Below are 14,106 nucleotides of genomic sequence, written 5' to 3'. Positions count from 1 at the left end.
TCTGAGGAAGGGTCACCGGACCCGAAACGTTAACTCTGTTTTCTCCTCCACAGATGCTGCCAGACCTGCTGAGCTTTTCCAGCAACTTTGTTTTTATTGCAGTTACATTTTTGTCCTTTGCAGAGCAGAACACATTGTAAGTTAGGTCAATGATGTGTAACAGTGCGAACTTGGTTGAATTTCTTTAGCATTTCAGGGTAACGAGACAAAAAGAGACCATTCATCCCTTGTCTCGATACTGGCTCTTTGCAAGAGTGACTCACGCCATTCCATTACCTCCTATCTCCTGCAATTCTTTCTAAACATTCATTCACAGGATGAGGGAGTCACTGGCTAGGTCAGCATTTAGTTCTGAGTGAGTCAGCCAAATTGCTGTGGGCCAAACTGAGTAATGTTGGCAGGTTTCCCTCCCTGCAGGACATTAGATTTTCCGACAATTGCTAATGGTTTCAGGTTCGTGATTAGACAGTATATTCCAGATTTTAATTGAATTCAAATTGCACTATCTGCTGTGGCAGGCTTTGAACCCGGGTCTCCAAAACATTACCTGGGTCTCTGGATTAATGGTCTAATGATAATATCATGAAGTATCGCCTCCCGTATCTCTTCAGAAAATGATCCACTTTCCCCTGCAAAGCCACATTCCCAAACGGGACGTTCCAGAACATTCGCTGAGAAAGGAGGTTTCTCCTCCTGTCACCTCTGCTTCTTTTGCCAGTTAGTTTGAAATGGTGTCCCTGTCTGTCGTTACCTGGCCTGTCAAAACCCCTCTCAATTCTGAACATCTCTATCACATCTCCTTTCAACCTTCTCTCCCGAGAACAAACCAATATCTCCAATCTATCCACTCCAAAAGTCCCTCAAACTCAAAACTATTCTTTAAACTCACTTGACTCCTTGCTGTAAGACCATAAGAAATAGGAGCAGGCATAGGCCATTCGGCCTCTCGAGCCTGCATCGCCATTCAGTAGGATCATGGCTGATCCAACATTCGTCTCATCCACTTTCCTGCCCTTTCCCTTGACTCCCTGGCTGAGCAAGAATCTCTCTTTCTCAATGTTAAACACACACAAGGGCTCTGTCCCCACAGCTCTCTGTGGCAAGGAGTTCCAAAGACTCTCAACCCTCTGATAGCAGAAATTCCTCCTCACCTCAGTCTTAAATTGGTGCTGCTTTATTTTGAGACTGTGCCCTCTGTTCCTGGACTCTCCCATGAGGCGGGAAGCATCCTCTCAGCATTTACCCTGTCAAGCCCCTTAGGACTGATATGTTTCAATGAGATCACCTCTCATTGTTATAAACTGCAGTGAGTGGAGTCCCAACCTGTTTAGCCTTTGCTTGTGAGACAATCCCTCCATCCCAGGGATCATCCTGGTGAACGAACCTTCTCTGAGCTGCCTCCAAATAAACAATATCCTTTCTTAAGTAAGGGACTAAAACCGCTGTCAGTATTCTGGATGTAGTCACACTAGCACCTTGGACAGTTACAATGAGACTTCCCTACTCTTATATTCCAACCCCCTTGAAATTAGCGCCCACATTCTTGTCTATTAAGCTGCAAGACAATGACTTTATACTTACTTTTCTGAACGTAAACAGGAACAATGTTGTTGAACCATATGTTTCCTTCAGAATTTAGACCGTCGGTGAGTTGGCTTTAAAAACAAGCTGTTTTTGTCTCAAATATTTAGTGCTGGAGGAACTCAGCAGGTCTGGTGGCATCTGTGGAAAGAGAGACATTAATGCTTTGGAGTCCTGTGACAAACGTTAGCTCTGTGTTCTCTGTATAGATGCTACCAGACCTGCTGAGTTCCACCTGCACCTTCTGCTTTTGTTGCAGATCTCCAGTGTCTTGTTTCAATAATATTTCTGGTTGTGTATCAGGGTGTGGAGTCGAGTTAGGGAGTGAGGCTCTCAAAAGTTGTCCCAAAATTTATTGTGCTATGCGATCCATTCAAATTTCTGCTGAAAACAAGTCATTTTCCTGCTTTTAAAAGACTGCTGTAAATGGTTTGCATCCATTTATAAAATGTGCCATTCTATACCCTGGCTGCCCCCTCTAAATATTAACTGGGAACAGGAAGAGGCCATTCAGCCCATCAAGCCTCCATTCAGTTAGATTGTGGCTGTTCTCTGTGTAATGTACATAAAGCCTTGATTCTGTTAACTTTAATATCTGTGCTAAACAGAAAGGGTTCTGTGTCCTGGACTCTTCCTACTCCCTCTCCAAATCAGAGGCGGGAGTTTCTCTATCTATCCGATTGGATTCCCTTCAGTCATTTAAAACATCTTAATTAGTCTGCCCTTTATTCTTTTAAACATGAGTCGATACAAGCCCAGTAGTCTACCAATGTATGCTCCTATAATCACCTTTGATCGCAGACCAATGTTCCTCTCTCTGCAATGGAGGCCTGTATCCAATGGACATTGCAAGTTTAATTTGGTTTTCGGGCTGATGATGTCATAACCCATAGTACAGGATTGATTAGTTAACCTATTGATCAATAAATATTAGCCAGAACACCTTCCCCTGCTCTAGGAGCTGGTATGAGATCTACAACACTCATCCGAGATGTGACCATATCAGGGCTCATAAAATCATCAGGAGCATAGATAAGGTGAATAGCCAAGGTCTTTTTCCACACCCCCCGGCCCCCCAGGGTCTAGGCGACATATTTATAAAGCCAGAGGAGAAAGATTTAAACAGAGACCAGAGGAGCAACTTCTTTACACAGGGTGGTTCATATTGGATTGAACTGCCAAAGAAAGTGTTAGATGCAGGTACAGTTACAATATTTAAATGGGAAATTGGATAAGTTCATCACTTGGAAAGGTTTGAAGGGGGATATAGGCCAAGCATCGGCAGGTGGGACTACGTTTACTTTGGGATTATGGTCAGCATGGACCAGTAGGACCGAAGGGTCTGTTTCCATGCTGTAGGACTCTGAGATTGTTGAAAGGGGCCACCCAAACGTTAACCCTCCCTTCGGTTTGTGTCCGGATCTTTCATTTAATTCCTGCAGCACAGAAAGAGGCCATTTGGCCCATTGAGTCCACGCTGACTCTCTGAAAAGCATCCCACCCAGACCCACCTGATTCCATGGGTAATGCACCTAGCCAGCACATCCCTGCGCACTATGGGACAATTTAACATGGTCAATCCACCCCAACCTGTACATCTTTGGACTGCGGGAGGAAACCGGAGCACCCGGAGGAAACACTGCAGAATGTGGCAACTCTGCACAGATGGTCCTGCTGTCCTTATGTCCTTCAATGCTGTGCCACCTTCACTTAAAATCCCGCTTCGCCTGCTTCTGGCCTCAGTCTCACCTTTCTGCCTAACTCCCCCCATCCCAAACTACCCTTTGACACCCCTGTCTCTCAAAATTGATCTCCTTCAGCCTAGAATGTCTTAAATTACCCAACTTCAACTGCCACCCCGGGGAAGAGGACTCCCCCAGACTCTCCCTCTGTGTGGCAAAAAAAGGATTTCCTCCTCACCTTTTTTAAAAAAAAAAAAAAAAAAATTAAAAGTACAAAATTCCTCCTCATCTCTGTCTTAAATGGGAGAGCTCTTCTTAAAGCTGTGTCCTGTAGTTCTAGACTCCCCCGACAAGAGGCAGAACCTACCTGCTAGCCATCCTTTCGAGTCCCCTTAGGATTTTACATTTTTCCATAAGATCAACCGTCATTCCTCAGTTCCACTAGGTATAGTCCCAATCTTGCCAACCTATCCTTATTATGTAAGTTTTTGATCTCAGGACTGAGCTGAACTATCTTGCTCTAACATAATTAAACCTTTTTTTCCCAAGTAAGAAGATCAGAACAGTGCTCCAAATGTGGCTTTATCAAAGTCCTGACCAACTGCAGTCAAGCCTCCCTACCTGTGTATATTGTATTCCGGTTGCTATAAATGCTCACATTTTATTTGCGTTCCTAATCACTAACTTTGTGTGACTCATGTATAAGGGCACCCAGATCCCTCTGTACCTCAGAGTTCTTCAATCTCTCTCCCTATTTGCCTATTCTTGCCAAAACCGACAAGCTAATGTTTGCCCACATTATAGTGAATCCTCAGTGTTTGCCAACTCACTTAACCTACCTTCATCCTTTTGTAGATTCTTCTGTGTTACAACGTACTTTGAAACTTACCTTGGTGTCATTGCCAAGTTTAGCTCCCAATATTCAGCCTGATTGTTGAAGCCATTGATTGTGAATAACTGAAGCCCCCGCACTGTCATTGAAACACTACATTAGTTACAACTTGCCAATCTGCAAAAGACCATATAACCCTTAACTCTCAGTTTCCTGTGCTCTAACCTTTATCTCTGCTAATGCATTACCCCCTGCTCAATATGCTCTTGCCTTGTGTTCGAAGTTTTCAATGTGGCACCTTGCCCCACTCAGCCCCCTTGGGACCAGTCTCTAGGCTGAAGTCCGAAGCTATGGTCTGATTGGAAGCACTCCACGTCAAACGCGGTCAGTTAGGATTGTATTCACTGGAGTTTAGAGGAATGAGGAGGGGATTGTCAAAGGAACTGATAACATTCTGACAGGAGTAGACGGGTTGGATGTGGGGAGGATGGCCCTGGTGGTGGGGGAATCCAGAACCAGGGGATGTAATTTTAAGGATAAATGAGAAATCTTTTAAGACTGAGTGGAGAAGAAATGTCTTTGCACAGAGAGCGGGGAGCCTATGGAATTCTCTACCACAGGAAGCGGTTGAGGCCAAAACATTGTGTTTTCAAGAAGGAGGTGGAAATAGATTGTGTAGCTATAGGGATCAAAGGACATGGGCTTGTGGCATTGAGCTCAATGATCAGCCATGACCATGAATGGTGGAGCAGGCTTGAAGGGCCGAATGGCCTACTCCTGCTCCTATCTTCTATGGATGGCCAGGAATCTGTGCTACTCCTACCAGCTGCAGTTGGCTTTGTGTTGGAAGGATTGGTAACTGAACTGTTCAACTGTTTAATGACTACGCCTTCCTTAGGTCCTGGACTGGGTCTCGAACCTGCAGCTTCTGGCTTGGACCCAGGGAACCTCCGCACTGAACCACAAGGTTTCCACGTGGGATCTTGCCGTGCACGAGTTGGCTGCTACACCTCTCATGCGCGCGCATGCACATGCATGCACTCACTCACTGTCACTCTCGCTCACACAACTGCCCACTTGTGCACACAAGCACGCTTACACTTCCACACACAAATGCGTACCGCATGCACATACGCACATGCACCCACCACGCACTCCCACATGCACACACAAGTGCACACGCACATACACGTACACATGCACATGCTGAAAAGTAAATAGCTGACTGTGGAGCATTTTGAATGCAGTTGTAAAGAGAGGTTTGTAAAGTTCTCCAGCACAATGTTAGGAATTAACGGTGTTATTTTGAAGGTCTCACCGAGTGGAAGCTTGACATTTCTTTTAAACAAAAAAAAAGACATTGGCGAAGCACATTGTTCAGAAGCAGGGTTGTGTGGGAGAATGGATGCAGTGCTGATGGGAAGAGATAAAGGTCAGGCATTAAAGGTGACCTCCTCCATATTTAATGTGCAACTTTAATTCATTGATATTGTGACGTGAACACTAAGAGTTAATTATGTCCTGCTTGGACAACCTTATGGTGGTTTTTTGTCACTTTTCACTGTGTTTTATTTTAAGAAAATGGAAACATTGTTTGCATGAAGACTTAAATGTTTTGCACATTTTGAAGCCTGTTTTTCTCTCTCCCTTCCCCACAGCCTATTGATTATGAAAGCAGCAGAGCCTTTGTACTGACAGTCATTGCTGTAAATCAGGAGCCTTTGACAAAAGGCATTCAGCTCCCTCCTCAATCAACAGCCACTGTATCCATTACCGTTATTGATCTCAATGAGAGCCCGTACTTTGTTCCAAACCCGAAGCTGATCAGGCAGGAAGAGGGCCTACCTGAGGGCAAACTCCTCACCATCTTCACAGCAGAGGACCCAGATCGCTACATGCAGCAGACGATCAGGTACGATTCATGCGCACACAGTTTCATTGACCTTTCCAATGCCAGAGGAACTCTACCCCTGCTCACTGTCCCTCTTTGGGAAGCCCTACACGTTGAGATACTGTTGCTTGTAGACCAACCTGCCAGGACATCCACTATCATGGCGCCACACGTGCCTCTCTGATACAAATATAGAAGGTAGGAGCAGGAGTAGGCCATTCAGCCCTTCGAGCCTGCTCTGCCATTCAGTACAATCATGGCTGATCATCTGACTCAGTCCCGTTCCCACTTTCTTACCATACCCTTTGATCCCATTGGCTGTAAGAACCATATCTGACTCTGTGGAGGTGCCGGTGTTGGACTGAGGTGAACAAGGTCAAAAATCACACGACACCAGATTATAGTCCAACAGGTTTGTTTGAAGACGCAAACTTTTGGAGCTGTGTTCTGAACTTCACCTGAAGAAGGAGCGAGATTCCAAAAGCTTGTCTTCAAATAAACCTATTGGTCTATAATGTGGTGTTGTGTGATTTTTGACCTATGCCTAACTCATTCTTGGAAAAATTCAATGTTTTGGCCTCCACTGCTTTCTGTGGCAGAGAATTCCACAGACTCCCCACTCTCTGGGTGAAGACATTTCTCCTCATCTCAATCCTAAATGCCCTACCCCATATCCTTAGACTGTGAGCCTCTGGTCCTGGACTCCCTGGTCTTTAAGAACAAAAAGAAATGAGCTTTCCACATCTCCCCTGTCAAGACTCCCAAGAAACATCGAATGTTTCAAAAGAGACTCATCTTCAGTTTCTTTATTACTGAAACGTTAACTCTGTTTCTGTCCTCATTTGTCTTGTGGTCTTAATGCGAAATTTCTAGTATAATTCTCAAGCACTTTCAAAGGCTTCTATTTCCTTCTGTAGTTTGTTATTTATTGCCCCAAGCTTACAAGGCAGAAACTGGGGAACATCTATCCTCGGAGGAATTGTTTCTTTTGTTAGCATCTTCTTTCATCCTTACACCTTCACAGTGTTCCTTCTGTCTGCCTCTGTCCCGTGTCCAACTCTCTCCATAAAACACCATTCTTTGTGACTCCTTTTTCTGCACCTTTTCCCAATTAGCTCAATCTGTCTCGAATAAAAAGAAACTACTGTGATGGCTAGAGATCTGAAATGAAGCATGCAAACTCTGCAGGACTGTGGAGTGAGGAAAAACTGAGTAAACGCTTTGAGTCCAGTGACGACTCCCCGGTTTCTGACCCTCCTGATACTGGAAATAGCTGCTCCTTGCATGGGGGAGCAGGCTCCATTCCTTTATTTACTTCTGGATGGTTATTTTCTCAGTCAGTTATCTTCACTGTAATCCTCCCCTGCATTTGGTCTCCTCATCTGCTGCCAGCAGCTATGATCTTCTAGATCCTTAGGGAAGGACTATTGATGGTGAATGTATTGGGTGACAGAGAAGTTGCTATCACTCTTTGACTAGTGAAGCTTTTCCGATACTCAAACATCGATCAAAATCCGAACCATACTCGATGGCCAGTTAGATTGGCTACATTCATCCCGTTGGACAAAAGGCTAGTTAATGCCCAGGGTGGGAGGGGGATTTGGTCAAATTCCTCCTCAGATCCTCTATGATCTCATTGAACGGCAGAGCAGACTCGAAGGACTGAATGGCCTGTGTCTCATGGTCACTCTCTCTGTGATGGTGGGACTGTCTTAAAAGGAGAGATTGAGCAAACCGGCCCTGTATTCCCCAGAATTTTGAGGAATGAGAAGTGACCTTGTTGATGCGTAGAAAGTTCTTGCAGGAGGTGCCAGGGTGGATGCAGGAGGAAGATTAGCCCTGGGCAGCTGGGTTTCAGGATGGTAAGGGGGCTCAAACCGGGGAACACAGCGTCAGGATAAGGGTTGAATAGCTGAAGACCGAGGTGAACACGGTTCGTGAATCCACAGTTCTATGCCGGAGAGACCATTGAGGAGTTCAGCGTGTTCGAGTCCGAGGTTGAGATTTTCCAATGAACAACGTAGAACAGAACTGTACAGCGCAGGAGCAGGCCCTTTGGCCCACCATTTCTGCTGGCCATGATGCAATTCTAAACTAATACCATTTGCCCGCGCATGGTCCATGTCCCTCCTGCCTGCTCACGTGTCAGTCTAAATGCCTCTTAAACATTGCTATTGTATCTGCCTTTACCTCCTCCTCTGGCAGCTTCTTCCAGGCACCGACCACCCTCTGTGTAAAGCAACAAGAAATACTTGCTTTGCACATCTCCTTTAAACTCGTCCCCCTCTCACCTTAAACCTATGCCCCCTCATTTCCACCCTGAGAGACACTATCCACCCTATCCATGCCTCTTTGAATTTTGTAAGTATCATTCAGCATTCCCCCGCACCCCACTCCCCCAACCCCAAAAAAAAAGCTTCTGACACTTTTGCAGAAACAATCCAGGTTTGTCTTGCCTAGAGTGTGGTGACTAGAACTACACAATGCAGAGGTGGGGAATTTTTTAAACTCTCTCTCAAGGCTGTCTGCTTCAGAAGGCAGTGAATGCAGTGTCAGTGGGTATTTTTTTTTAAGAGGGCTGGACGGGCTCTTGTTATCCGAGGGTACCAAAGGCTGTTGGGGCTAGACTAAATGGGCTGATTGGCCTTCTGCCCCAATGCCTTACAGTTTTATTCCCTGTGACGGTGGGGTTGTCATTCGAGGTAGGAAGTACTCCCTCACACAGGGTGGTAGAGGTTTGAAACTCTTCCACAAATGGCAGTTGATTCTTGATCAGTTGTTAATTTTAAATCCGAGATAGTGGGTTCTTTGTTAAGAAAAGGTATTCAGGGATATGGGCCAAAGGCAGGTGTATGGAATTAGGCCACAGATCAGCCGTGATCTCATTGAACAGTCGAACAGGCTCGAAGGGCCAACTGGCCTCCTACTCTTGCTAATTCACATGGTAATGTTTCTCACCATTTTGTTCTTGTCAAGGTACCCCGTGTCTCACATCATTGATAGTTAGACCCTATTAGCAAGCTCCTATCACTGTGTCTTCATAAACTTCCATTTTGTATATGTCTTTTATCCATCACCGAAAGATGCAATAGAGTTGTGTATGCTGCATTGTCATCTTCTTTCATAATAGAGAAGAAAATGCCCAGTAAGTAACCAATTTCCAGGAGGAAGGGTCATTATATTTGAAATGTGTCGCACAATGCCATTTCCTCTCCAATTAAATTCTGATGGTGCAATATATATTTTAGCCCAAAGCGGTGAATGGCTCATGAATATTTATTCACTGTTATGAAGCTAGTATTTCACGGAACTAAAAATGATGAGAGAGAGAGGTCCTCGAAGTATTGAATAGCCGAGATGGCAGAGGCAGCTGGTAACTCTGTTTCTGAACGGTTCCACAAACACACACACTCCCTCCTCCACCAATGCTCAGTAGCAGCAGTGTGTACCATCGACAAGATGCACTTCAGAAATTCACCAAAGATCCTCAGACAGCACCTTCTCAACCACTTCCATTTAATACACATGTGGGACATGGGTGTCCCTGTCTGGGCCAGTACTAGTTACCCCTTGAGAAGGTGGGGGTGAGCTGCCTCCTTGAACCGCTGCAGTCCATGTGCTGTAGTTAGACCCACAATGCCTTTAGGGAGGGAATTCCAGGATTGTGACCCAGCGACACTGAAGGAACGGCGATATATTTCCAAGTCAGGATGGTGAGTGGCTTGGAGGGGAACTTGCAGGGGGTGGTGTTCCCATGTATCTGCTGTCCTTGTTTTTCTCGATGGAAGTGGTCGTGGGTCTGGAAGGTGCTGTCTGAGGATCTTTGGTGAATTTCTGCAGTGAATCTTGTAGATGGTACACACTGCTGCTACTGAGCGTCAGTGGTGGATGTGTGTGTGGGTGGGGTGTCAATCAATTACTGAAGGAAGGATGTCTAGGATGCTGGGATGGCTTGAGGAGGGGGGTTGGTTCTATCTAACATTACTCAGGGTGAAGGTGTTCAGTATAGTGTCAGTCACAGGGTATTTAGTCCTGGGTGATTTGGAGCTGCACACATCCAGGCAAGTGGGGAGTATTCCATCACTCTCCTGACTTGTGCCTTGTAGATGGTGCACAGGCTTTGGGGAGTCAGGAGGTGAGTTGCTCACTGCAGGATTCCTAGTTTCTGGCCTGCTCTTGTAGTCACATATTTATATGGCGAGTCCAGTTGAGTTTCTGGTCAATGATAACCCCCAGAATGTTGACAGTGGGGTGATTCTGCGATGGTGATGCCATTGAACACCGTAGAGTGATGGTGGGTTGGAGATGGTCACAGGTTGGCTTTTATTTGCAAGTAACATGTTCTCCAGCCCCCTCCCCCACAAGACGTTTCTGTATTTGGGCACAGACTGCTTCAATACCAGTGGGATTCTTGACTGTGCAGAACCAGCGAATCTTGCCATTCTGACCTTACAATGGAGCGATGGTGCAGCTGAAGGAGTGTCAATTGACAAAAGTTGATGCCAAACCAAGGAAACTATTCCCATGAAGGCTCAGGCATTGAGGATTTCCAGAGAATGATAGATTTTTTGTTTCTTTATTCATTTAAGGGATGAGGGTGTCACTGACTAGGCCAGCATTTATAGCCCATTCCTAGTTGCCCAGGGGGCAGTTCAGAGTCAACCACATTGCTGTGGGTCTGGAGTCATATGTAGGCCAGACCAGGTAAGGATGGCAGTTTCCTTCCCTAAAGGACATTAGTGAACCAGATGGGTTGTTCTGACAATCAGCAATGGATTCATGGCCATCATTAGACTCTTAATTCCAGATATTTATTGAATTCAAATTCCACCATCTGCCATGGCGGGATTCAAACCTGGGTCTCCAGAACATTACTTAGGTCTCTGGGTTAACAGTCCAGTGATAATACCACTAGGCCATTGTCTCCCCGTGTATCACAGTGTATCAAAGGTTTCGTGAGATATGAGGTTACCGCAGAGAAATGATGCTGAGGTAGAAGATCACCCATGATCTAGATAAATAGCGGAACAGGCTTGAGGGGCTGAGTGGGCCTACTTGACTCCTATCTCCATACGGATGGGCGGAAGAGACAGAGGGTCTAAGAGCATTTTGAAGGGAGACGGAGGTGGAGATCACCAGAGGGGTTCAGGAAGAGAGTACCAGAGCTTAGAGTCATAGATTCTCATGGATGAACAATTAAAACGCAAAGACCCGTATAACACAATGCAGAGAAGGCTAAGGGCTGTAGAATTGGAAGAGACGGTGAGAATGTTAAACTTGTCGTTGCTGAACCATGAGACCATATAGGTCAATGCACATACCCAGTGGCTGACTTGTCCTCTCTACCAGCTCCATTCAAGGCCACTGTTGGAATACTGCGAGCAATTCTGGTCTCCCTGCTATAGGAAAGATGTTGTTGGACTTGAAAGGGTGCAGAAGGATTTACAAGGATGTTGCCAGGGTTGGAGGGTTTGAGATATAAGGAGAGGCTGAATAGGCTGAGGCTTTTTTCCCTGGAGCGTCGGAGGCTGAAGGCTGATCTTAGAGGTTTATAAAATCATGGGGGACATGGACATGGTGAATAGCCAAGGTCTTTTCCCCAGGGTGGGGGAGTCCAAAACTAGAGGGTACAGGTTTAAGGTGAGAGGGGAAAGATATAAGAGGGACCTGAGGGGTGCGTGTATGGAATGAGCTGCTGGAGGCTGGTACAATTACAACATTTAAAAGGCATCTGAATGGGAATATGAATAGGAAGGGTTTAGAGGGATATGGGCCAAATGGGACTCTATTAATTTAGGATATCTGGTCAGTATGGACGAGTTGGACCAAAGGGCCCGTTTCTGTGCTGTACATCTCTATGACTCTAATTGGGAAAGCTGTTTTTTATTTGACGAGAGAAGTATTGTGATTATCTAGTGTGGTTTCTTGTTTCTAAACCGGCTTGTCTAAGTCAACAACACTTGGTGAAAGTTAATTTTGCATTAGAAACCAAATGAATTTCTCTGGGAATCCCAGCTGATCTATGGTGGCTGGGGGGATAAAAAAAACGAGTAAATATTTCAGCTCCATCACTTTTCAACTGAATTCTTTGGCCTGAGAGGTGAACTCTGTATTTCTCTCTCCGGCCTAACCTGTGGAAAGTTTCCAGAACTTTCGATTCCTGCCTCAGATTTTCAACCTGGGGCCTATTTTTGGAACAACCTGCGCCAAGTTCTGACCGACCCCCCCCCCCCCAACCCCAATGCACAAACGCCCCTTTCAACCAACTGGGCCCAAGTTGTTGATTGAAGCATGCCCTTGCATTGATGTAGGCCACTCTTTAACGCAGTGAAACGTTTCGAGACCCTTCACTCCGATAAGGATTTGACACTAGGGCCTAGGCTACTTGAAGCGATGACTGTAAACTCCTCCAAAGAGTCAGGAATTAACTGTAGAACCGACAGTTCCAACCCTGTGTTTGTGGAATTCTTACCCTGAGCCCACAACAGTACATTTCCATCATGAGTTTTAATGTTTCTTTGTAAAGGCAAGAAATCTGTTTTCACTAAACTCTGCAGACTTCATAGAGGAATCAAAATAGCACCCTGGTCTGGTGCCCAAATCATGTTTCCTTGTAATGCTTTGTGTTCTCAAGAGTATTTTTTTTCCAACATAATGCTTTTTTAAATGTCGGGTTGGGCAATGATATAGCTCTTCCAGAAAAGGGCATGTTTTCAGGGCGGCAGGGGGTAGAGCTGACAGAGATGGGACTGAGTAACTGTTTCGGCCTTTCGAAGAGCTGATGAACCTGAGAGATTCTCCACCACAGTAGGCTGTGCAGGCCAAATCGCTGGGGATAACGAGATTGATCACTTTATTTTTTTTAGAATTTAAAGGGATCAAGGGGCACGGGGAGAAATTGGGAATGTGGATAGCCATGGGCTCAGAGGGCTGAATGGCCAACTCCTGCTCCTAGTTCCTGTGATGCTGTCTATCTCTCACTCTCCCTCACCCAGCCCCCTTCGCCATCGAAAACAGAGCAATCCCACACCCCATCCAGATGCCAGTGTGGTCGCTGGTGCGCGCACAGTCGGGGCAGTGTTCCTGTGCGTGTAGTTAGAGTGTTGGCGTTGACGAGTAAGTGATCGCCGCCTAATCTTAATGCACTTGTGGTTTCTCATTGTAGATACTCGAAGTTGTCGGATCCAGCAAACTGGCTCAAAATTGATCCAATCAGAGGTCAAGTCACCACCATCGCCACACTGGATCGCGAGTCCCCTTACGTTAAAAATAACATGTACAATGCAACGTTCCTGGCATCAGACAGTGGTATGTGCTGCATTGCTGCATGGGGTCAGCTAAACAAATTATGTGCTAATCTCTTCTTCCCTTCCTGTTTTGTTTTGTGTCTTGACCTCGTTACTCGGCAAATTTAAAGATCACAGCGGCACTGATGAAATGGTTCAAAGGTCATTCCAGTCTCTCCCAAGTTGAGCAATTTAAATGATGTGGACCAGCCTTTGTGTTTATCAGTTGAGATCAGAATCTTGTTTGTCTCTCCGGTGTTCAGTTCTTTCCTTACATTTGTCACAGTCAACCAAATTTTTGCGGTTATTTCTTATTTAAAACGTCCCGGTTCTCCCCTGCACACCGGCAACCCACAAGGTCCAGGGGTTCCCAGAGCGACAGCACAGGAGGAGGCTATTCAGCTTGTTGTGCCTGCGCTGGTTCTATCCCCTAGTGCCAATCTGCTGTCTTTTTCTCCATATCCCTGCTTACCATTTCCACCTAAATAATCAGCCAATGTTCCTCTTGAATGCCTCAACTGAGGAGTTATTAAGTGTTTCTAGTCATCACAGCAATATTGTCTTATGAATGCATTCATGAGAAAGCCACTCGGCCCTTTGACTCTGCTGTGCTGTTCGATAAGATCAAGACTGGTTTTAACCTCAGCTGTGCATTCCTTCATAGTCCCAATAATCTTTCATCCTCTTCGGAATCAAAAACCTATTCACCTCTGCATTAAAAATATTAAAAGGTCCTGCGTATATATGCAGAATAATTCTCTCCTGTTAGTTTTTTCATCAAACTGTCTTTAATTGACTCGACATGAGCCCCTCTAAGGAACTGGCTGGAGACTG

General features: G+C 45.5%; 1 protein-coding gene across 1 annotated transcript in view; it reads left to right on the top strand.

Annotated features, from left to right (window-relative positions):
• Positions 1-14,106, top strand: part of LOC109918703 (cadherin-2) — a 63,284-nt gene that overhangs the window by 31,117 nt on the left and 18,061 nt on the right. The window contains exons 9-10 of the mRNA XM_048596215.1: positions 5,754-6,007; positions 13,152-13,294. Of these exons, the coding sequence (XP_048452172.1) occupies positions 5,754-6,007; positions 13,152-13,294 (397 nt within the window). The remainder of the gene's footprint in view (positions 1-5,753; positions 6,008-13,151; positions 13,295-14,106) is intronic.

Source organism: Rhincodon typus, chromosome 4 (assembly GCF_021869965.1).
Source record: "Rhincodon typus isolate 14 chromosome 4, sRhiTyp1.1, whole genome shotgun sequence".
Classification (NCBI taxonomy): domain Eukaryota; kingdom Metazoa; phylum Chordata; class Chondrichthyes; order Orectolobiformes; family Rhincodontidae; genus Rhincodon; species Rhincodon typus.
Note: the sequence above shows the minus strand (reverse complement) of the source record. Positions and strands in the feature narration are given on the sequence as shown.